The sequence below is a fragment of the Dasypus novemcinctus genome, chromosome 16 (genome assembly GCF_030445035.2).
Source record: "Dasypus novemcinctus isolate mDasNov1 chromosome 16, mDasNov1.1.hap2, whole genome shotgun sequence".
In the NCBI taxonomy this organism is placed as follows: Eukaryota; Metazoa; Chordata; class Mammalia; order Cingulata; family Dasypodidae; genus Dasypus; species Dasypus novemcinctus.
The window spans coordinates 36,990,686-37,012,490 of NC_080688.1; the positions used below are offsets into that span (position 1 = coordinate 36,990,686).

Here is a 21,805-nt window from a genome sequence, read left to right on the forward strand (position 1 = left end):
ACTTCCCCAAGCATTCCTTACTAGGAAATGCTACCACTTACTACTTACATCTAATTACTAACGCTGGTAAAATCTCTCTGAATAATCTTCTTTTAGTTGATGCTTTCTTTTTCATTTGTATAGAAAATGAAATCTAAAATGGTGTCTGTTCCCTTTAAATTTACTTTACATTTTAGTCCACAAGAAGAGATGCTGATCTACTTTCCTAGACCAAAATGTCTCAAAAGTGAACTTGAAATCATTTCCAACTCAGGGTGACTGTGTTTTTTCTCTATTCTTGATGAATTTCACTCAAACCATCTTTTTATGTTCAGAGAGTATTATTGTAGAACCCTGGGCTGACGATCAGAATACTTAAATTTAATCCTATTTGTACCACTAAACATGTGACCTAAATAACATTCCTCCATTGCTCTAAGTTTTCTCATCTATAAAATTAACTAATACAAACAAGTGAAGTTTTTAAAAAACCCATTATTATAGAGCCCCAGGGGTCTAGTAATATAAAATTCTTCTTACTGGTCTTATATACTGATATTCCATATGATTTCATTTGAAAAGAAAAAGGCTCAGCTGCTTTTTTTTTTTTTTTTTTTTTTGAGGTACCAGGGGCCAGGGACTGAAGTCTGGGACCTTGTATGTGGAACGCTTACACTCAATCCCTGAGCCATATTGGCTCCCCTGACTTATTTTTTGTTTGTTTGTTTTTACTTGTTGCTTGTCTCTTTCGTGGTGTTTTTTTTTAGGAGGCACCAGGAACACACCCAGGACCTCCTATGTTGGGAAGCAAGTGCTCAACCACTTGAGCCACATCCACTCCCCTCAGCTGCTTCTATAGTCTCAAAACCACTTCCTCAGATGATCATTACAGTTTCTTCCAGAAACACGATTGTTTTTCATTTAAAATATTTGTGACCACTACAATTTCTTTCTTAGACTGAAGCCTAAATTATTTACACCTTAATTCATTGTATCTGCCAACTGTTCAAAACAGCCACACAAATAAAACTAAAAGACATCCCTACTCCTATAGATTTTTTAACTTTTATTAATTTTATTGGGGGGGGGGGGTGCTGAGGAGTTGATTTGCCACAGTTATAATTAATTTTAACACTTTGGTTAGAATTGGACCCACCACTTTAAGTTCTAAGTATTAACCACTATGAAACATATTTTCTGTAATTACAGTTAATACAGGAAGGGAATAAATCAGTGAATTAAATTTAAAAAAAGAGCTAGAACTCAATAAGTTATGCTTTATATAAAAATGAAAGGTAAAAATGAGTAAATGGTTTATATGTAAATCTGAAGAAGTTCTATCACCACATGGTTGGGTTTAATAAAAACTCTTGCTAACAAGTTAACAGGATACCTTAACAAATGACTCTTCAGTCTTTCATGATTCAATTCTTCAGCTAAAATACATTATAAACACTTATTTCTTATTAGAAAGTACTCAGACACATCTACTATGTATAATAAAAATGGATTACCTTAACTGGTGTTGATTCAAAAGAAGGATTCATCTGATTTTCCAATGGTAATTCAGCAGGTTTTATCTGATTATCCAAATGACAATTTTCAGGAGTCTTTTCCGTGGCTTTATTAATTTTAACTGTAATATCATTACTTTTAACTTCTTGAGAATTAATTTCTTTCTTGTTTTCCTGTTGGCAAGCTATGCTTTTATCGTCATATAGTTTTGTCCCTAAAAATGTACTTTGAGTCACTGGATGATGTATTTCTAAAGATGGTGGTGAAAAACTGGTTTGTAATAAGCCCACTTTAGGGCATACTTGAGAGTCTAATTTATTTTGCTGTACAGAGTTGAATTTAGAGAGTTTAATTTTAGTCCAGTTGGAATTCTTTTTAACTGAGTTGTTTATTCCATTTAGTATACATTTCACAGGTTTTGTTTTTCTACTGGGGAAGAAACGATTACATTGAACATCCTGATTTGTTTCCTTCTGATGAAGTATTTGTCTTTCGACATCAGTCTCTTCCAATTTTATTTCTGTAGGCTTCTCCTCCTTTGCACTTTCCATTTGTGATGATTCTTTTTTTACCTCTACGGTATCAGACTCAATTTCACCAGCAATTTCTTCACAGAGCTGGAGAATGCTACCTCTTTTGCTTTTTCCTGCTTGCTCCAGCTCATTATCTACACTTTGTTCAGGCACTAATGGCTGTGGACTTTTTTGGGATTTTGCACCAGTATTCATTTGTGTACCAACTGACTTTGCCTTGTCATTCTTTTTGGGGACTGATGAAGTGGTCATTTTTGTTTTTACTTCAGTAGTTACAGGCACAGGCTTTGCTTCCTCTTTCCTAGTTGTTTTCTGAAGACATTTTTCAGATTCTTGTGTGTACTGAGAACCACAAATATAAGCTGTCTGATGTTCTACTTTGCGTTTTTTTCCTTTGGGGGAATTTACTACTTCACTAATTACTGGATTTTCATCCTCTTTAGAGTTAGGGCCTATTTCTGGTACTTTTCTTTTCACATGTTTTTGACTTGTTTTAAGTTTATTCGTTTTACTTTGAATATTGCTACAGAGCTCTTTTCTTGTTGGTGGCGAACTCTGCTTAATTGACTGAACTTGACTCTGAATTTCTCTACTGCGCAAAGACCTTGTTGACACCTCTGCTAACTGTTGCAGTCTTTGTGATCTCCGGTTAATCTGTTCATTTGATTTAAAGGCTTCATGCACTAATTTTTTCTGAGATGACTTTTTCTTTTTTGCAGATTCTGAATGTAAATGTCCTTTCTCAGTCACCATATTTTTGTTAACGGGTTTAGTAACCTTTTGTTCATTGGACACTGCCTTTGCGAACCTTGTACTCATACGTGTCCCCAGGTGAGGCTGATTTATTTTACTTTCACTGGAAGATTTAACAAGCTTTACAGTTTCCTTTGGACCTGATCTTTTTGCTAAATTCTTTTGAGAACCTTGAATTTGTGCTTCTAAATTCTTATCTTCACTTTTTCTAATAACTTTAGAGGAATTTTCCTTTGATTTCTGCTGACTGGACATCATTCCTGAGTAAGGTCCTCCTTTTCTGAGTAGTTTTGGAGAGGATTTTTGTGTCCTAGCAGGTGTGAATGCTGAATGTCTAGTATTACCTCAGAGGAGCAGGTCTTAAAAACCAGACTAACTAATGCTGAGGTGCATTTAACAGAAATACAAGTTTGCTTCAAGTAAGGTTTCTGACATTTCAGCATGAATGCTAAAAGATATCTGATTTACTTTGGACAAGGCAAGAGAAATTTGAAGAAAACTTAATTCTAATTTGTAGTTTATTAAAAACATTAATTCAGATTCAATCTGCTTTGTTAATTTTTTCAATTAATTTTGATTTCAGGCCTAGCCCTACTACTAGAGGAGTTATTTATCACTGACTTGTCTGTTTTGATGAAATTTTTGAAAACCTTTTTCTTCTGAATTCTACAGTTATTGGACGTTGAGTCATTTGAAACATGTCTTACAGCTAACACGTTTCTTTCTTTCTTTGCTGAATCTGTTGGCCGGCAGTTATATAACCTCCTTCGTTTAATAAAATACTTCGTTAATATAGGCTTCCTTTTGTCCTGCTGTCTCTGAAAAATTAAAAGAAAATTGAAATTTTGTACAATCCATGCAATGTGGCAATGCTAAACTATACAGATATAACCCTAATTCATACAAAATCTAATGCCTCCTTTTGAATTAGTTTATATAAATAAAACTAGGAGAATGAAGCATGCCAAGTACATTCCTATAGCTAATTGATAATGTGTCTTACTGAGAGCTGGTTTATTCCTTGAGATTTACTTACAGTTCTTTTCCCACAAGATAGAATTGATGTTTCAGCCACCATAACTCATAAAAACTTGACAAGATCATTCCTTATAATGTTCTTAACACATTACACAGCACCTAAAGGAAAGATAAAGGCATTTTTTTAAATGTTTAAAAGGAACAAAAGGAAAGATACAATCTTTCATTCACCTTTAACCACTATAACACTCCATAAGTCTACCTATGCTTACTAACAGTATTATTTCTTCAGAGCTCACTTTACACATAGCACTTAATTTTTAGTATTTCTTACCTGAAGCATCCAATGGAAGAGTACGCATGTATTTTATATGGAGAAAAAAAGTCTCACAATCCTGCATTAATTATAAATTTAGCCTCCAAAAAGAGGTCAGAGGTGGGACAGGAATTAGCCTTTAAATCTGGAGTGCCACCCCCCCCCCCCCCCACAGAAGTATCTTTTGTTATTCACGGTGGCTGGGGCTCACCCTTTGGAATTCATATGCTAACGAGATGGGGTGGGACCAACCAAAGTAGTCTTAGGGAGGGCGACTGGCTGTACAAGAAAAACCAACCATGTGATTAGGGGGTTGGAGCTTTGAGTCACATAAAATCAGCAGATGTTCCCAACCTCTGGGAGGCCGGAGACTGGAGGCATGGGCACTGATTCCATCAATCATACCTACTTAATGAAACGACATATAAACTCTGGAATACTCTGGGCTCTGGTGAGCTTCCTCTATTGATAAGCTCTACCGCTATTTGACTTGCAAGTAGAGAGGACATGGAAACTCGGCTTTGAGACCCTCCCAAACCTCACCCTATATACATCTTTTCTTCTGGCTTTTTCATTTGAATACTTTTACTATAATGAAGCTATAAACATAAGAACAGCATTTTCAGTAAGCTCTTTAAATCATTCTAGAGATTTAATCAAACCCAAGAGGGTGGTGGGAACACTTGAATTTGTATCCAGTTGGCCAAAACTGTGGAGAGCCTGGGCCACTGAACTCGGAGCTTGTGACCTTAATCAGAATTGAACTGAGTAACTACAGCACTTGCAGTTGGTGTGAGAAGTTAATGAACTTTAAATACAAAAAAATAATAGTAATAATACGAGCATAAAATATTTTGAGGAAAAACAGTACACATAGGTATATACATAGAAAGGTAATAACAGAGAAGATAAAGAAGGCAGATTTAAACACACACTTCTATACCCTCCAAAAACCCACTATAAAAAAGTACTAGAGGGAACAGGTATAGCCCAGTGGTTGAGTGCCTGCTTCCCATGTATAAGGTCCTAGGTTCTAGCTCTGTTACCTCTTAAAAACAAACAAACAAAAAAAATAAAACCAACATTCATTGGGGAATGGATGTAGCTCAGCAGTTGAACATCTGTTTCCCATGTATAAGGTCCTGGGTTAAATCCCCAGAACCTCCTAAAAAACAAACATGATATTGTTAATGGCATAATACAGGAAATAAAAAAAGCAGGCTACAACAGATTATAGACCAATATTTTAAAAAGAAATATTATAGTAAAGATGAGCCTCAATCTTCTGGGGAGGGGCAGGCCACTACATGGAAAGGTTTAAGAATCAGAATTACATCACCCTCTCAACAGCAACACTACAAGTGAGATAACAGGAAAAACCTTCAAAAATGCTGAGGGAAAATTATGTCCAAAATAGAATTCAATGTCCAGCCAAACAGTTAAATGTGAGTCTAGAATAAAAGCATTTTCAGGCATTAGTGTTTTTAAAAATCTGTCTCCAAAATATCTTCCTTTGGAGCTACTAGAGAAAGTATAACACAAAATGACTGTGCGAAAATGAATTAAGGAAGAGAAGAGGAAGGGGTTCAGAAGAAAGAAAAAGGATCAAGAAAGGCTGCACATGTAATGTATGCCCTTATGGAAGTTTATACGAATAAATAAAAGTATAAATAAATAAAGAGAATTTTAAAAAAGAATTGTTATTGATAATACAGATAAAATTTACAGAGCCACTCTTGATTCTCCGCTCATGCAAATAAAACGAAAAAGTTGGCAGGTGAAGGACTAAGGATATTTTTAAATGTTTCTTTCTTTTTTTTTATATATTAAGGAGGTACCAGAGATTGAACCCAGGGCCTCATACATAGGAAGAAGGCGCTCAAACCACTGAGCTACACCCACTCCCCAGGTTTCTTTCTTTCGTTCATTATTTTTTATTTTTAAAGAATCTTTAGATTACATAAATGTTACATTAAAAATATAGGTGATTGGGAAGCGGCTGTGGCTCAATCAGTTGGGCTCCTGTCTACCATATGGGAGGCCCTGGGTTTACATCCCAGGGCCTCCTTGTGAAGGCAGCAATTGTGGCTTGTGTGCCACAGAGAGCTGACAGCCCGTGCGCTGCAGAGAGCTGACAGCCCATGTGCTGCAGAGAGCTAGCACAGCAAGACGACACAACAAAGGGAGAGAAGCAGATACGAAAAAACACATAGCAAATGGACAGAGAGAAGAGACAGCAAAGAATGGAACAAGGTGCAAGAGGGGAAATGATGAATGAATGAATAAATCTTTGAAAAAATTATAGGGGATTCCCATAAAACCCTGCCCCCTCCCCTCCCACATTTTCCCACATTAACAACATCCTTCATTAGTGTAGTACATTTGTTACAAGTGATGAACACATATTGAAGCATTGTTACTAACCATGGATTAAAGTTTATTCTCTGTCCTGCACAGTTTTTGCAGGTTATGACAAAATATATAATTGCCTGTTATCATCATTGCATTGTCATGCAGGACAATTCCAAAGTCCTGAAAACATCCCCCATTTTACACCCATTCTTCCCTCTCCCTCCCCTCAGAACCTCTGCTGGCCACTACCTTTATATCAAAGATAAAAGTTCTTCCATTGCTAGAACAATAATGAGTCTATAATAAAATAATAAGAGATGACTTCCAAAACATAGCAGACTAGAAAGACATGGGATTCTCTTCTCCTCTAGAAAAATAGCTGAAACAGCCTACAAAAAGATCTTCTAGGGTTTAGGACACTAGGTTAAGGCTGGACATGACCCAGAGGAGAGAGGAACAAAAGAGGGAAATCATGACAATATAAATATGAGTTGAAACCGGTGGCACCACCCCCACACTAAAGACACTTCAGAATTCTCAGGTCTCTGGGCCTGCCCCTACAGGGGGCTCCAGGGATCTAACACTCCAGGAAAGGGGAGAGAGGGACACTGCCTGAGGCTGACACAGCTTCTGACCCAAAAATTTGGTCTGTGTCCCATGAGCCCTTCCAGGCCAGGCGGGGCCGTGCCATTGCTTGCCTTGGGAACCAGCAAAGGGCTAAAGATACACAACCCTCCCACTCTCCTTCCCTACTCTTAACCTGGGACAACTTCTTGAGGACTCGGAGAGGAGTAGAAATATTTTCCAGCCAGGAAAAGGGAGGGAGCTGCCAAAGAAGGCTAGAGAACTGTCTCAGTGAAAGTTTGAATTACAAGGCTCATAGCCTCCAGACAGGAAGCTCTATCACACTGATGTGGTCTGTGTTGCAACAAATACACTCCCATAAGACACTGAACTGAGAGCTGCCAAAAAACACTATTTGCTGGCAGACCAAGGAAGTGCACATGAAGAAATTAAAAATAAGTAGGAGAAACTTTTTCCAGCCTCTATAGCCTCCCTCCCCTGAGGCCCTAGAAAGTGAGTCTACAACCAATTACTTGGTTCAGTGTCAGTTTTGAGCAAACAGCAGAATAATCCTAGGGAAACGGACTTTGGCCCAGTGGTTAGGGTGTCCGTCTACCACATGGGAGGTCCGCGGTTCAAACCCCGGGCCTCCTTGACCCGTGTGGAGCTGGCCATAGCGCAGTGCTGATGCACGCAAGGAGTGCCGTGCCACGCAAGGGTGTCCCCAGCGTGGGGGAGCCCCACGCGTAAGGAGTGCGCCCGTGAGGAAAGCCGCCCAGCGTGAAAAGAAAGAGCAGAGCCCCACGCGTAAAGAGTGCGCCCGTGAGGAAAGCCGCCCAGCGTGAAAAGAAAGAGCAGCCTGCCCAGGAATGGCGCCGCCCACACTTCCCGTGCCGCTGACGACAACAGAAGCGGACAAAGAAACAAGACGCAGCAAATAGACACCAAGAACAGACAACCAGGGGAGGGGGGGGGGGAATTAAATAAATAAATAAATCTTTAAAAAAAAAAAAAAAAGAATAATCCTAACAATCCAAGTTGAGCCAAGAATCAAAGAGCAGGGGTAACATACAGCCTCCTGCCACTAAATCCCTACAAAAGAGAAGGAAATTGAGCATCTGAGTAAACTACATCCTAATCAGATGCCTATACATTAGCAAAAAATTATGAACCATACTAAAAAAATAGAAGACATGGCCCAAGAAAAGGAACATATCAACGCCCCAGAAGTGATGCAGAATTTGAGAGAACTAATCAGTGAAAGGCACACAAATTTCCAAAATAAAATTAATAAGTTGAAAGACAATATGGTTAAAGAGATAAATGACATCAAGAAGACACTGAGTGAGCACAAAGAAGAATTTGAAATCCTGAACAGAAAAGTAACACTGCTCATGGGAATGAAAGACACAACAGGTGAGATCAAAAACATACTAGAGGGGAAGCGGCTGCGGCTCAATCGATTGGGCTTCCATCTACCATATGGAAGGCCCTGGGTTCACGTCCCAGGGCCTCCTTGTGAAGGCACACTGGCCCACACCAGCAGAGGAGCTAATGGCCCACACCTGCAGAGAACTGGTGCAGCAAGATGATGCAACAAAGGGAGACAAGCAGACACAGAAGAATGCGCAGTGAATGGACACACAGAACAAACAGTAAGCAAGCCACAAGGGGGGGTGGATAAATTTTTAAAATTAAAAACAACAACAACAACAAAAACACTCGAGGCATACAGCAGCAGACTTGAAATGACAGAAGAAAGAATAAGTGATACCTAAGAAAGAATGATAATAAGTCTACTTTAGTCCATTGTTCATTTCCCAATCTTGAGGATTTTAGCATGATGATGCCCACTCTGTTTCTGAGAGGGGGCTTAGGTCCCATGGGGCAGATGGATGGCTTGCACTATCTTGCTTGCAGTTGCAGACACTCCATTCCTTGGGCTGGGAGTTGCCCATCATCATCATCATCATCATCTTGTTATCCTGGGTGAGTCCAATGAACTAGAGAGTAGATATTACACCTCTGCTGAGATTCAGGGCTCAATTGACACATGAACAGACCAAAGATTTAAGTCTCCGGGACATATATTTAACAAGTATTGTGCTAATTATAGGTTCAAATAAAAGGGGCAGAAAAGCTGTGGGTAGGGAAACTATAAATGAGTCTAACTCTGGGAAGCATAAATTCCAGAGTAAGGCCCATCGACAGGCTGCCAAATTCCTGCACTTGGCTGCCTTTGCTTATCGTGTCTGGGTGTCTCTAGAGCCCTCAGGAGCCCACTGTTTGAGGAACTGTTTACTGTGTGGCAGTCAATGAGATCATGCTAAGACATGCATAAGCATAACCTCTGGAATGACTCTTCTGACTCACTTTGAGTGAGTCCCTCGGTGCTGACTCCCTCGATGCCAGGAAGGCTCATCCCCAGGAGTCACATGCCAAGCTAGGGGGAAGGTAGTGCATTTATATGCTGAGTTTGGCTTAGAGAGAGGCCATATTTGTGCAACAAGGAGAGTTTCAGGAGGTAACTGTTAGGCAATATATAATACTAGAATTGAAAGCAGGGACACAAACATATATGCACACAAATGTTCACAGCAGCACTATTCACTATTGCCAGAAGTTGGAAGCAACCCAAATGTCCATCAACAGATGAATGGATAAGCAAACTGTGGTATATACATACAATGGAATATTACTCAGCTTTAAGAAGGAATGCAGTATTAACACATGGGATAACGTGAATAAATCTTGAAGACCTTAATGTTAACTGAAGTAAGTCAGGCACTGAAGGACAAATATTACATGGCCTCACTGTTATGACTTAAGCAAATTGAGCAGATTCACAGAGCTAGAGTCTGGAAGGTAGGTTTTTAGGTGACTGAAAGGGTGGTGGTGAGCTGATGCCCATATGGGCAAAATCTATGATAAGGTCAAAGGGTGTGGTAGACAGTGGAAAGATGTGAGTGGTGCTATGATGTGACTGGATTCAGAGGTGCTGGTCTGTGAGAGGTAGTAGGGTGGGTAGGGTGGGTTGGCTATTCAGGGAACCGGGGAGAGGGTTGGAGGAAGAAACAAGTGAACTCTGGGGATTTGCAGGTGTGTAGTTAAAACTACAATATTGGTAATTTTCTTTTTACAAATATGACAGGGGGAGGTTACTGGTGTAGAACACTGGATGTCAGGGGATATATGGAATAGGATGCACCTGGGGCATGCTTCTGTGGAATATGTAACTGTTTCTTTCTTAATAGGATAAACTTTTAAAATACACAAATCAAAGCCAGTATGCTTTATGAAGTAATACAAGAAGTCTTCCATTAAATTCAGGATATATTCTTAACAGTGTTCCAGAGGTGACACAATTAAGCAAGAGAAAGAAAAAGACAAAATTATTTGCAGAAAAAAATCAAGAGAATCAACAGAAAAAAATGATTATGAGTAATATGTGAATTAAGTAAAATGAATGGGTAAAATTAAGCATTCAAAATTCAAAAGTTCTACATATAAAAGCAACAGTCAGATGGAACACAAAATAGAAGAAAATATCACACCATCCACAGTGACATACATACCAACAAATAAAGCAAAAAGATGGATTTACACTTACGAGTATTAAAATATATTTAGCTGTAATAACTAGCAATTTAGTTCCAAAACATCAATGATCTGAAAGACATATATATTGGAAGAAAATAGCACACTATGAACAACAACACATACACCAAGAAATAAAATTAACAGTAAGTAATAAGGTAGATTTGCTACCTCATTTATTAAATGATATTAAAATATATTTAGTTGTAATCATTAGCAATTTAGTTCCACATCAATAGAAAGAGATTAATGCAACAGGGCAGACACTCCAAAAATATGCCCAAATGCATGAGGGAATTTAGTAAATATAAAGGTGGTATTAATTTCAAATTAATGAAGAAAAAAATGGATTATTCAACATTTGGCGTTAGGACAAATGGGTAACCTATATTGGTAATGTGCAGAAAAACAACGAATCAATAACAATAAAACAGGGAAGCATATGTGGCTCAAGCGATTGCACTCCCAACTACCACATGGGAGGTCCCAGGCTGATTCTCAGTGCCTCCTAGAGAAGACGAGCAAGAGAGGGAGCTGGCGTGAAGAGCTGGCTCAGCGAACTAATGCAACAAGATGACACAACCAGGAGACATAAAGAGGAAACGCAGTGGGGAAAAAAAAAAAAAAGAGGAAATGCAATAAGAGATACAACAAAGCAGAGAGCTGAGGTGGCACAAATGATTGAACATGGGAGGTCCCAGGTTTGGTTCCTGGCGCTTCCTAAAGAGAAGATGAGAGAGCACAAAGTGAATGAACACAGAAAGCAGAGAGTAAGCACAAACAAATAAACCTTAAAATAAATAAATAAATAGATAACTAATAAATAAAAATTATTAAAATTATTAAAATGTTGAAGAATTCTGATATTTTTTTGCAGAGTGGCAAAGGCCTTTCAAGCCTTGTCTGAAGGAAAAAACTGGGAAAGTAACACTAACAAAAAAACAAACAAAAGCTAATCACCATAATATATTTACAGGAAAGAAACCATAGACAGCTCAAATAACAACAACAGAATTATATAGTGAAGCAGGTGTGGCTCAAACGATTGGGCTTCCACCTACCATAGGGAGGTCTCAGCTTCAGTTTCTGGTACCTCCTGGAGAAGGCAAATGGCTCGGCAGGGGCTCAAGTGACTGATGCAACAAAAGAGACACAAAAGGAAAGACTGAGAGACACATAAACCAGGGAGCTGAGGTGGCTCAGGTGATTGAGCACCTCTCTTCCATATGGAGGGTCCCGGGTTTGGTTCTCAGTGCCTCTTAAAGAGAAGATGAGCAGACAGCAGACAGCAAATGGACACAGAGAGCAGACAGCAACCGCAAACAACTGGGCAGGGGGGGAGAAATAAATAAAAATAAATCTTTAAAAAGTAATAATAACAGAATAATATAAATTAGAAACAAAACAAAGTACCAGTTTTCATATAGCAGATTGGCCAAAGATCAGAAAGTTTAGTTTAACAAAGTCTTGGCAAGGATTTGTGACAGGCACTCTCATATTACTACAAATGGTTCAATGTCTATGCAAAACAATTTGGCAATATCTCTCAAAATTACAAATGTTAGATTTCAACCAGCATTTCCAGGACTTTATTTTTATTTTACAGATTATACTTGTACATGTACCCAAAAACATAGGAAACTACAAAATTCATAGTTACACTGTATCAATAAAGACTGCACATCCAACTATTAATATAGTAATGTTTGCTATTCATGATACATCCATGCAACAGAACACCATCCAGTTATGACAATACAGAGCTGAGATTCAACTCAATTACAAGCAAAATTCCCAGAATTTTTATATAGAAATGAAAAAACTGATTTTAAGATTTCTATGGAAATGTTCATCATATACAACAGCCAAAGCATTTTAACTGAATTTTTTTAGATAATCATAGATTCACATGCTGTTGCAAACCATTTTTTTAAAGAATAGATTGAGATACACGATTTAATTTCAAGACTTACTATAAAACTACAGTAATCAAGACAGTGTAATACTGGCAAATGGAGAAGCATATTGATGAATGGAAAAGAATAGAGAATTCAGAAATGGACCCAAACATTTATGGTGAATTAATTTTCAAAAGAAGTGCCAAGGCAAGTAAATAGAGAAAGTCTTTTAAACAAATGGTGCTGGAACTGCTAGATATCAAAATAAGACAACAAAACAAAAATATCGGCCATAATTCCATACCACCAACAAAAATTAATAACATTGATAAAAAACCTAAGTGCAAAAGTAAAACTATGAAACTTCTAGAAAAAAGGTGAAAATCTTTGAGATCCTACGATAGGCAAAGATGTTTTATTTACACAGGAATCCTAATCATTCCACTTCTAGATATCTATCTAAAAGAAATAAAAATATATTCCACATAAAGTCTTATGCAAAAATTCTCATAACAGCTTTAAGCAGAAAAGCCAAAAAATGGAAACACCCCAAAAGTCAAGTGACTGGATAAACAAAATTAGTTTATCAATACAATAGAAAACTGTTTGGCAATCAAAAAGAGCAAACTACTAAAACATGGAACAATATGGATGAACTCCAAAATCATTATGCTGGGTGAAAAAAACTAGACACAAAAGTATATATAAGAGAGAGCAGGTATAGCTCAGTGGTTTGAGGACCTGCTTCCCATATATGAGATCCTGGGTTCAATCCCAGGTACCTCATTAAAAAAAAAGTATATAGGGTATGATTCCCTTTTATATGAAATTCAAGAAAAGGCAAGCCAATCTACAATAACAGAAAGTAGATAGCTGCCTGGGGCCAGAGATGGAGGAAGAGATTTTGGAAAAGTGATAGAAATGTTTTTTTATCTTGATTGTGGTAGAAGTTTCAAAGGTGTATACATATGTCAAAGCCTATGAAATTGTGCATTTTAAGAGGGTGAAATTTATTGTACATAAATTATACTTAAATAAAGCTGACGAAAAATTAAGAGTGTATGTAACTGATATGAACCTACAGTCAAGAAACACTGTTAAATCAAAAAGACAAGGTGCAGTACAGGGTGTATAGCCTACTTCCCTTTCTGTAAAAGGGGGATGTTAGAGGAAGGAATGTGTAGAAATACATGCTTTTTTATGTACACGAAAGATATGGAAGGACACACAGGAAGCTATTAATAGTGATGATATCTGGGAAAGAGAACAAGAATCATGTGTGAAGCAAGCTTACTTTTCACTGCTTACCCACTTGAAAGTTTTATCATGCAAACATATAAACTTGTCAAAGAAATTAAAATGTAAGTTATATTTCCCTGAAAATATAAAGGGTATTTGGCAAACCGACTAAGCATCTTGTAAGAAAAAGAATTATAAAAGTACAAGCTGGGAAGCAGATTTGACTCAAGAGATAAAACGTCCGCCTACCACATGGGAGGTCCAGCATTCAAACCCAGGGCCTCCTGACCTATGTGATGAGCTGGTCCACACGCAGTGCTGATGCATGAAAGGAGTGCCATGCCACACAGGGGTGTCCCCTGTGTAGGAGAGCCCCACGTGCAAGGAATGCCCCACGTGCAAGGAGTGCACCCCGTAAGGAGAGCAGCCCAGCGTGAAAAAAGTGCAGCCTGCCCAGGAGTGGCACCACACACAGAGAGAGCTGACACAGCAAGATGACACAACAAAGAGAGACACAGATTCCTGGTGCCGCTGACAAGAATACAAACACAGAAGAACACACAGCAAATGGACACAGAGAGCAGACAACTGTGGGGGGTGGCAGGGAAGGGGAGAGAAATAAATTTAAAAAATAAATCTTGAAAAAAAAGACAGATTCCTGGTGCCACTGACAAGAATATAAGCAGACACAGAAAAACACATAGCGAATGGATACAGAGAGCAGACAACTGGGGTGAGGGTGGAGAAGGGGAGAGAAATAAATTTAAAATAATAATAATAATAAAATCTTAAAAAAAAAAAAGTACAAGACACTTACCCTACTGAAATGAAGATAAAATATCACCTTTTTCATTAAGTTGGTTGTCAGTACTTCCAATGAAATTAGTTTCCGTGTATTTGGAAATGAATCTTTAAAAAAGAAAAAAAGAATTCATAGCTAAAGTAAAACATGTTATTGAAAATACAATTTATTCAAAATGAAAAAGGAAAAATAAAATTAATTTTCTATTAACTGGTATATTATAATAACTTAGCTAGATTAAATAAGCAACTGAGTAATTTTTTCAGTATAATGTGCAAAACATTACACAACTGCAATATGGTCAGTATCTCATTCTTATACTATAATTCTGCCCTGATCAAGACGGCAGAATGAGATGTTTCAGGGCTCCAACTCCCCTACAGAAGATTTGAACAACGAGCAAGAACTGGCAGAAACCTTTTTTAAACCTCCAGAAAACAGTTAAATGACTGCAATAACAGGGTGAGCACTAGATCAACAAAATGAAACTTGAAAATAGCAAGTTGACTCCCCTCATGCCATCACCAGCTCAGTGTGAAGCTGTCCTGATCTCTCAATGTGAATCCCAGGTCCCAGTTCCAGTACAAGTAACCCTTGTACACATACTAGGGGCATGTATGCCTGTACTACTCTGTCTGGTGACAGACTGATGAACTGAACCAGGACTCTTGTTACAGGCTTGCCATTCCAGAACTTGCCCTAAGTGCAGTTCTATGAGCCCTAAGCTCACAGAGCTTTCCTACAGAACACTGTATAACTGCCCAAGTGCAGCTACTTGAGGCAAAGGTGTGATGGCTGTGGGAAATACAGTGCCGTGCCCAGTACAGTAAGGAAACACTGTTTCCTACAGAAAAGAAGATATTCAGATCCATGTAAACAAGGACATTCCTAGGATCACATCTGCATTTCCAGGACAAGATATAGTCACAGAAAACACAAGGGAGTCTATAAGTTTTTGTCTCAGGCTGTTTTCTAAACTCACCTTGTGACTAAGCTTTGAAGGAGAGCATTCACACAGACCAATCTGCAAAGACTGGGAAAAGTGTTTTCTTTTTTCCCTTCATCTTTTCTTTTTGTTAGCTCCTGGCAACCAAAGAAAGCTGTCACAATGCAAGGTAATAACATTAGCTTCAAAGTCTAAATTCTACAGATGACACATTAAAATAGCAAAATCTTCAGGTTGCAACAAAAGATTACCAAAAAATAAAAAAGAAAGAAAGAAAAAAAAGAGATTAGGAAGGCATGGCCCATGCAAAGGAGAAGAATTAAGCATCAGAAACCACCACTGGGAAGCAAATGTGGTTTAAGCAACTGTCACCCACCTACCTAACTTGGGAGGTCCCAGGTTCGGTTCCCGGTACCTCCTAAAGAAGACAAGCAAGACAGTGCACTTATGTGACCGGCTCACGCAACAAGATGACTCAATGAGATGATGTAACAAGAAGACCTAAAAAGGAAACACAATGAGAGACACAAGCAGGGAACAGCTGCAGCTCATGCGACTGGGCACCTCCCTCCCATGGGAGGTCCCAAGTTCAGTTACTGGGGCCTCCTAAAAAGAAGAAGAGCAGACACAGAGAACCCACAATGAACAGACACAGAGAGAAGACAGAACTAAAGGGCATTAGGAAAACAAGAGATGAACACAAAGAGAATATCAATAAAGAAATAAAAATCATAAAAAAGGAACCAAATAGAGCTGAAGATAATAGTAACAGTAATAAATTCCCTAGAGGGGTTGAACAGCAGATTGGAGCTGACAAGTAAAGGAATCAGTGAACTTGAAGAGAAGACCACTGAAATCATTCAAACTAAGAACAGAATGAGAAAAAAGAATGAAATAATTGAACAGACCCAGAGGAACCTATGGGACATCATAATGAGTAGCAATATATACATAATGTGGAGTACTAGAAAGAGGAGAATAGAGAGAAAGGGGCAGAAAGAATATTTAAAGAAGTAATGGCTGAAATTTTCCCAGTTTTAACAAAGGACATAAATATACACATTCAAGACACGCAAAAAATACCAAACAGAAAAAACCTGAAACAATCCACACTGCGACAAATTATCATCAAACTGCTTGCTGCCAAAGATAAAGAATCTTGAAAGCCATAAGAGAGAAGTAATGTGTCACAAGGGAGCCTCAATAAATTTAACTGTAAATTTCTCATCAGAAACCATAGAGGCAAGAAAGAAGTGGGATGACCTTTAAAGTGCTGAAAGAAAAAACAATGCCAACATAATAAAAGCCTCCATGCTGCTCAAATGTGGCCACTCTCTAAGCCAAACTCAGCATGTAAAGGCATTACCTTCCCCCCAATGTGGGACATGACTCCTGGGGATGAGTCTCCCTGGTGCTGAGGGATTGCTACCAATCACCAGCCAGTGATGCAACTAGAAAAAGATCTTAAATAAAAGGGAGAAATGGTAAAGACAAATAAGTTCCTATGGCTAGGAGACTTCAAAATGAGTGGGGAGGTCATTAGAGTGGTCACACTTATGCACTTCTCAGCAGGATCCCAGGGACAGTCAAAGTAGCTATAATCCCAGGTACTGGTGCTCCTGAAGGCTACAGAGACACCCAGGTTCTACAGTCATGGCAGATGGCTCTGGAGTTCAGTGCCTTGTCAGTGGGCCCTACTTTGGAATTTGTGCCCCTGCGTATGTTGGAGTTGGACTCAGATGTGACCTTTCTACACATGCCTCTTCTGTCACTTTTACTGAACCTGTGGCTGGCGCTGGGGTTGGTGTATATTCAGGAGACTTGAACCTCTGGACTGTCTATGTGCCACATAGGCCGTGAGCCCCAGCAGAGTTGCAACACCCATTCTCCAGTTCGTTGGACTTACCCAGCTCAGCTAACAGGGAGGTGAAGATGGTCAACCCCACACCAGGGAACCAAGAGTGCCTACAACTGCAAGCAGGAGAATCACATCCATCAGCAATATGGAATCCAAGTTCCCTTTCGATTTAGAGGTGGAGTAGACATCACCATCCCAGGGTCCACAGGATGGAGGAATAAAACATGGATTAGAATGGACTTACTAGTATTCTACTATAGAACTACTGTGACTCTAGCAATGGAAGAAATTTTATCATTGATGTACAGACAGGTGGCCACAGTAGCTGCTGAGGGCAGGGAGAGGAAAGAAGAGAAGTGAGGTGGAGGCATTTTCAGGACTTGGAGTTGTCCTCAATGATATTGCAGGGACAGATGCTAGACATTATATATCATGCCATAATCAACTAAATGGACTGGGGGAGAGTGTAAACTACAATGTAAATGATAATTCATGCAGTATAGCAGTGCTCCAAAATGTATTCATTCACCAAATGCAATGAATGTGCCACAATGATGAAAGAAGTTGTTGATGTGGGAGGAGTGGGGGACGGGGTGTGGGGGGTATATGGGAGCCTCTTATATTGTTTAATTTAACAGTTTTTGTGAGCTATGCATCTTTTTTAAAAAAAGACAATAAAAAATAGAAAAAAAAATGAAGGAGAGATTAAAGACATTCCTAGATAAATAAAAGCTGAATGAGTCTGTCACCACTAAACCTACAAGAGATACTAAAGAAAGTTCTACAGGTTAAAAGGGAAACAAAAGAAATAGACTGAAACTGCATGAAGAAATAAAGATACCCAGAGTAAAGGGAATGACATGGGTAAATATAATTGCCAGTACATCTGCATTTTTGGTTTGTAACTCCTTTTATTCTGGTAAGATCTAAAAGACAAATACACAAAATGTAATGATATATCAGTGGTTATGAATTCAAAATGTATTAATATATAGGCAAGATGACAGCAGAGTAGGGAGTCCCAAGAAACAACTCATCTTACAGTACAGTTAGTAATCAACTACAACTATTTAAATCACCTGTTTAGGGGGCCCAGGAAACCAGAAGAGCATCCTGCAACATCCTTGGAAGAACGGAAGAAGACTGCCCATCTGCAGTAAAGATTCGTGAGCAGAACACTTGTCACTGTGGAGGCTAGTGCCCAGCCCCAACACAAGATGCCTGGGGAGCTACTCGCTGGCTGGAGTTGAAAGCTCCATTTCCCAAAAACAGGAATAAGAGATGGCTGAGCACCGACTTCAGCTACTGATTAGAGAATTCAGCTGGCTAAAGTACAATCCTAAGTTTGAACCTGTCCAAGTCAGAAAGAGACCAGCAGCCTCCACTTTAACTCTGCCCCTGGCATGGGGGGAGGTGGGACTGATTGCAAATCATAGTGACAGTAGGTAACAGCTTCTTTTCACCTAAGGTCATATTGCTGCTCTAGCCTGGCTCTGTCCCCAGCAGGAAGGAAGCTGGGGGAACCTGTGCGAGCCTCTTCAGTCAATCATGGTCACTTCTGGCCCACATGAACTAGATTTTTGGGCACACCTGAGGCACCATCTCTGGCCCTGGCAGGGGAGACGGGGTCCAGGACTCGTCAGTCTATCTGGGCAAGCACAGTCAGTTTTGGTCCAAAAAATTTAGTTTACTGCCCACACCTGCAGCATCACCACCACAAACAAGGGAGGAAGATGTGTGGAATTTCATCAGTCTCTCTGGCAACTACAGACAGTCTTGGCCCGCACAGCTTATATTACTGTACAAGGCTGCAGCTCTGTCCCCACCCAGCAGGGGAGAAATGTGGGAGAAGCTTCTTCACAGCTTTAGCCTCCACTCCTTACAGTACCAACCACACCCTCAGCTCCTACTCTGCTCCCAGCAAAGGAGAAAGGGCAAGAAACAGATGAAAAAGAGCTGAAAATATTCAGATTGGCTAAAGTTCCAAAACAAGTTGAATGAAGTATCAAAGAAGGGCTAAAGCACAAAGCCAAATAGAAAGCTCTAGACTTCAATCTATTTGTATCCTTGGGTCTAAGAAAGAAACTGAGCCCGGAAGCGTGGAATAAATACATCAAGTAAATCAAATGACCAGACACCAAAAAAAATTTACAAGACATACCAAGAAACAGGAAGATATGGCCCAGTCAAATGAATAAACTAAACCTCCAGATGACACAAGGGAGTTGAGACAACTAATCACAAATGTTCAAACAAATCTCCTTAATAAATTCAATGAGATGGCTAAAGAGATTAGGGATATTAAGAAGAACACTGGGGGTGGGGGAGCAGATGTAGTTCAACGGTTAAGCACCTACTTCCCATGTAAGAGGTCCCAGGTTCAATCCCTGGTACCTCCTAAAAAAATAAAAAAGAGAAGACACTGGGTGAGCACAAAAAAATAATTTGAAAGCATATACAGAAAATTAGCAGGATCTTATGGGAATGAAAGGCACATTAATTAAATTTACACTGGAGGCACATAACAGCAGATTTGGAGAGGGAGAAGAAAGGATCAATGAACTTGAAGACAGGGCCAAAGACAGGGCATTTGAAAGCAAACACACAAAAGAACAAAGGAAAAAATGGAAAAACTGAACAGGGTCTCAGGGAACTAAATGACAGCAAGAGACTGGCAAATAATGTGTGTCATGGGTGTCCCTGAGGAAGAAGAAAAGGGAAAAGGGCAGAAGGAATATTTCAGGAAATAATGGTAGAAAATTTTCCAACTCTTTTGAGGGACAGAAATTCATGTTCAAGAAACACAATGTACTCCAACCCAAATAAATCTGAACAGACTTACTCCAAGAAACACTGTAATCAGAGTGTCAAATGCCAAAATAAAGAAAATTCTGAAAGTAACAAGAGAAAAGTAATTCATCACATAAAAGGAATGTCCAATAAGATTAAGTGCTGATTTATCATCAGAAACCATGCAGGCAAGAAGGCAGTGGTAAGATATATTTAAGATACTGAAAGAGAAAAACTGCCAACCAAGAATCTTACATCCAGCAAGACTACCTTTCAAAAATGAGGGCAAATTTAGAATACTCACAGATAAACAGAAATTAGGAAGTCTTTAGTAAGAGACCAGCCTTGCAGGAAATGCTAAAAGGAATGCTACAGCCTGAAAAGACAGGAGAGAGAGGCTTAGAAGAGAGTCTAGAAAGGAAGATTACCAGTAAACGTAATAAGGGTAAAAAGTGGTGAAAATACGGTATGACAGATTAAACCCAAAGGTCAAAATGGGTGGAGTAAGAACTGTCTTTACAGTTATAACATTGAATGTTAATGGCTTAAACTCCAATCAAAAGACACAGACTAGCAGAATGGACAAGAAAACAGGAGCCTTCTCTAGGCTGCCTACAAGAAATTCACCTTAGACCCAAAGATACAAATAGATTGAAAGTAAAAGGTTGGAAACAGACATTCCAAGCATACAGTAACAAAAAACAAACCAACAAAAAAAGCGGGAGTAGCTGTACTTATATCAGATAAAATAGACTTTAAAAGCTAAGTTACGGGGGATACATGGGAGGAAGTTTGACTGGGCAGACATATAGGGTATATGAATATGTTCAAATGTTCATGAGGCATTGTCAGTGGGTGGAGATTCATACAATAACTGAAAGAATACTGAATTCCCATCCTGGGGAGCTCTGCCACATTCTCTAATGGAACAGCAACAACCCCCCAGCTGCAGGAGCAATGACTAGTGAAGAAGGATGGTCCATTGATGGGCCCTTGATCTTTTTTTTTAATATACTTTTTATTTATTTTTAAAAGATACATAAATCATAAAAATGTTACATTAAAATGGCTCTTGATATTGATGACTATGCTTACAAACTTTTGCTCTTGAAATTGCAACATAGCCTAGTGCTGTAGGGTGCCTAAGAGTTACCTTCTGAGAGCCTCCATGCTGCTCAAATGTGGCCTCTCTCTAAGCCAAACTCAGCATATAAATGCATTACCTTCCCCCGAGCATGGGACATGACTCCCGGGGATGAGTCTCCCTGGCACCAAGGGATTACTACCAAGCACCAACTAGCAATGCAACTGGAAAAAGACCTTGAATAAAAAGGGGAAAAGGTAAAGACAAATGAGCTTATATGACTAAGAGACTTCAATGTAGGTAGAGAGGTCATCCCAGAAGTAATGCTCATGTACATCTCAGCAGGATCTCATAGACTGCCAAAAAAGTAGATACTATCTGAAACAGCAGGGCTCCTAAGGGCTCTGGAGACACCCAGATCCTATGGTCATGGCAGATAGCTCCAGAATTTGGTGCCTTGCCAGTTGGCTCTACTTCGAAGTTTGTGCTCCCAAGAGTGACAGAGTTGGACTCAGTTGTAATTTCTCTTCACATGCCTCTTCTGTCTCCCTTCTATTTGAACCTACAGTTAGTGCTGGAGTTGGTAGGTGTATGTTCAAGA

General features: G+C 39.1%; 1 protein-coding gene across 8 annotated transcripts in view; it reads right to left on the reverse strand.

Moving 5' to 3' along the window:
• The window catches only part of ESCO1 (establishment of sister chromatid cohesion N-acetyltransferase 1), a 110,681-nt gene that overhangs the window by 50,484 nt on the left and 38,392 nt on the right, over window positions 1-21,805 (reverse strand). For 4 of the 8 annotated variants that reach the window (XR_011645956.1, XR_011645954.1, XM_058277528.1 and 1 more), the window contains exons 2-4: window positions 14,542-14,633; window positions 3,817-3,917; window positions 1,494-3,598 (exon numbers count right to left, since the gene is read on the reverse strand). Coding sequence is in view for 5 of the 8 variants with exons in the window: in XM_058277528.1 (XP_058133511.1) it covers window positions 1,494-3,038 (1,545 nt within the window). In the remaining 3 variants the exon portion in view is untranslated. Of the gene's footprint in view, window positions 1-1,493; window positions 3,599-3,816; window positions 3,918-14,541; window positions 14,634-15,508; window positions 15,627-21,805 lie in introns of all 8 variants that reach the window. The other 4 variants (XR_011645955.1, XM_058277527.2, XM_058277524.2 and 1 more) reach the window with 2 other exon arrangements.